A 2,419-nucleotide genomic window follows, 5' to 3' on the forward strand; every position below is an offset into this window, starting at 1 on the left:
GTGTAAATAAAATGGCCCATCCGTGTAATATATTTTTAAACTTTTAGCTTAAAAATGATAAAAACTGAACATCCTACATTATTTTTACAGTCTTTATTTTACAGTTAAAATATATGTTTATTAAATAAAGTCTAATGTTACAACTAAACGGGGATCCCTTTAAAACAGTATGGGGTTTATGAGGGGGTCCCTGAAATTTTTTTTGCCCTTGTAAGGGGTCCCCAGACCCAAATGGCTTGAGGACCCCTGCTTTAGAGCCCCTAAATATCAGGAAAACTATCAAATGCATCCTGCTACTTGTCCAGGGGATTGTTATCAAATGAAAATATTTGTGTACGTAAATCTCTTAGGACTGTTTTGTACATTTGACTAGATTTCAGGAAATGGATTACAAATGTGTTAATGTATTCCTGTCTATTAAGCAAGTTTTGTTTTAGGACGTTTTGTGAAAACGGACGATAAAGAAGTCCGTCACTGCATGTTCACTAGTAAAAGCGATGAGCGTTTGTTGTGGTTTCATCTTTCAACTCAACGTGTTCCTGGAATTTTACAGATCATTTCAAATGATTTCATGTCAGCAGAAAACCGGTTTTCACGACRTAAGAGGGTGTATTTTAAAATGACCTTTTATCTTGTTGCCACTGTTRTGGGATCTGTAAAAGCCTTGTTTGCATGAATGAAAGTAAGACCCTTTTCTTTATGTTTGGTCAAATTAGTCACAAATACAGGTTATAGTCACTGAAAACAAAACTGAGTGAATGTATTCATGCATGTGGACCTCACTGTTTACACCATTTATTTACAATGAAATGCCTGAGATGGAAAAYATGACTTTTTCATTGAACCGTTTACTTGTTTGAACAAGAATATCTGGTTACATTTATGTGCAAACATTAATTAGCACAAGCATCAGATTGCACCCAAAAAGTGGATCAACTTGATCTAGACCGGATGAAGCAGAACACGTCTCTTCAGTCGAAGCTTCTGTTTTATTAAGAGTTTCAGATGCAGAACTGAGTGAAACCACAGTTTGTGGTTGTTGGCGACCATTACTTATACATAAACTGTATTTATTTAAAGTTGTAGTATTTGTACTTTGGTTCCTAACATTATATGTTTTCAGAGGTGCAGTTGTTGGAGCTGCAGCCTCAAAGTTTAACTCGTTAAAGTCGGGCTGACTTACATGTGCCCATATCTGAGCAGCAGTCACAGAGGCCGGTGCTCCAGGTCCCAACACCCTGGCTGGTGGAGGTGACCGTCACCACCTGAGTTGGTTGATGTTGGACCGCCATGGCTGCAGGATCRAGGGTAAACACGAAAGCTGTGGAAAAAGGAAGAAAAAAGAACACTGTTATTTTACAGAAATGCAGAGTTAGAGGAGCAGGTTTCATTCTTTATCACCAACAWCCTTCTTTTAAAGGAAGGTCATCAGACCACGTATTATACACATTAACCATCATTTTTGACTCATCACTTTTGCTGCGGCCCAGCTGTACTGGAAAGTGGGAATTTCCTGTCAAAACGTGGGAGAGAGTTCAGAATTCAAGATGGCAGCTACTCACCACAACTCAACAGTGAGTAAAACTCTCTTTAACGTTTAATAGTATTTCTGTTTTATTTATTTCACATTTTGTCAGTCGTACATGTAGTACTTTTTAGTGCTTATAATAGGATATGTTAAACCTGTTTCTATGCAAGAAATACCATGTAGAGCATAGTTATTGTTGGTTAGCGGTGCCCAGCCGTAGCAATGAGATGAGGACAAAGTTAATTAAAACTGGACCTTTGAGGGCCCTCAGTGAAAGTCTACAGGTTTTATGGTCATCASACTTAATGCTGAATGCTTTCAATATCAAAATAAAGTATCATTATTTTTGATAACTTACCTATCAGTCATCACTACTTTGACAAATGCAACTAAAKGATTTTATCTACATTGTTTTATTGTCTTCAGTTCAGTTTCTATTCTCCGTTGTTTCAGAATAGTTGACCTCTAATACTAACCATGATCTGAAAAGTTACAGTGAGTCCAGCAGATGAATGAACCCACCTCAAACCAAGAGGAAATGATCTGTTGAGTGGTCTGATGTTTGTTGTTAGAACAAGGTGTGCAGCTCTGGACTGCGTTCAGATTTGTATTTACATGTTTGATTTATTTTATTCTAAGCCATGCAGTAAATGATTCAGGTTTGTGGATTCTGGTCAGTTTGTTTCTCTAACTTATTTTTCACGCCTGCTGGGCGAACCATGACTCAGCAGCTTTACTGGCCCATCCAGTTGTTTGAAGCCTGATGTCAACGTTTGTAGTGACTATAAACCCTATTTTATGTTGACTTGAGGCATCATAAACTGAACTAACAACTCTTAGAGCTGCAGATGTTTAGTGCACAAATCACATTTTCATTAACCTCTGACCGTC

General features: G+C 37.7%; 1 protein-coding gene across 1 annotated transcript in view; it reads right to left on the bottom strand.

Moving 5' to 3' along the window:
• LOC106529200 (cornifelin homolog B) overlaps positions 1–2,419 on the bottom strand; it is a 19,951-nt gene that overhangs the window by 14,536 nt on the left and 2,996 nt on the right. The window contains exon 3 of the mRNA XM_014024556.1: positions 1,184–1,321. Coding sequence (XP_013880010.1) covers positions 1,184–1,292 — 109 coding nt within the window. The 5' untranslated portion in view covers positions 1,293–1,321. The remainder of the gene's footprint in view (positions 1–1,183; positions 1,322–2,419) is intronic.

This window comes from Austrofundulus limnaeus, unplaced genomic scaffold (assembly GCF_001266775.1).
Source record: "Austrofundulus limnaeus strain Quisiro unplaced genomic scaffold, Austrofundulus_limnaeus-1.0 Scaffold426, whole genome shotgun sequence".
Taxonomy (NCBI): Eukaryota; Metazoa; Chordata; class Actinopteri; order Cyprinodontiformes; family Rivulidae; genus Austrofundulus; species Austrofundulus limnaeus.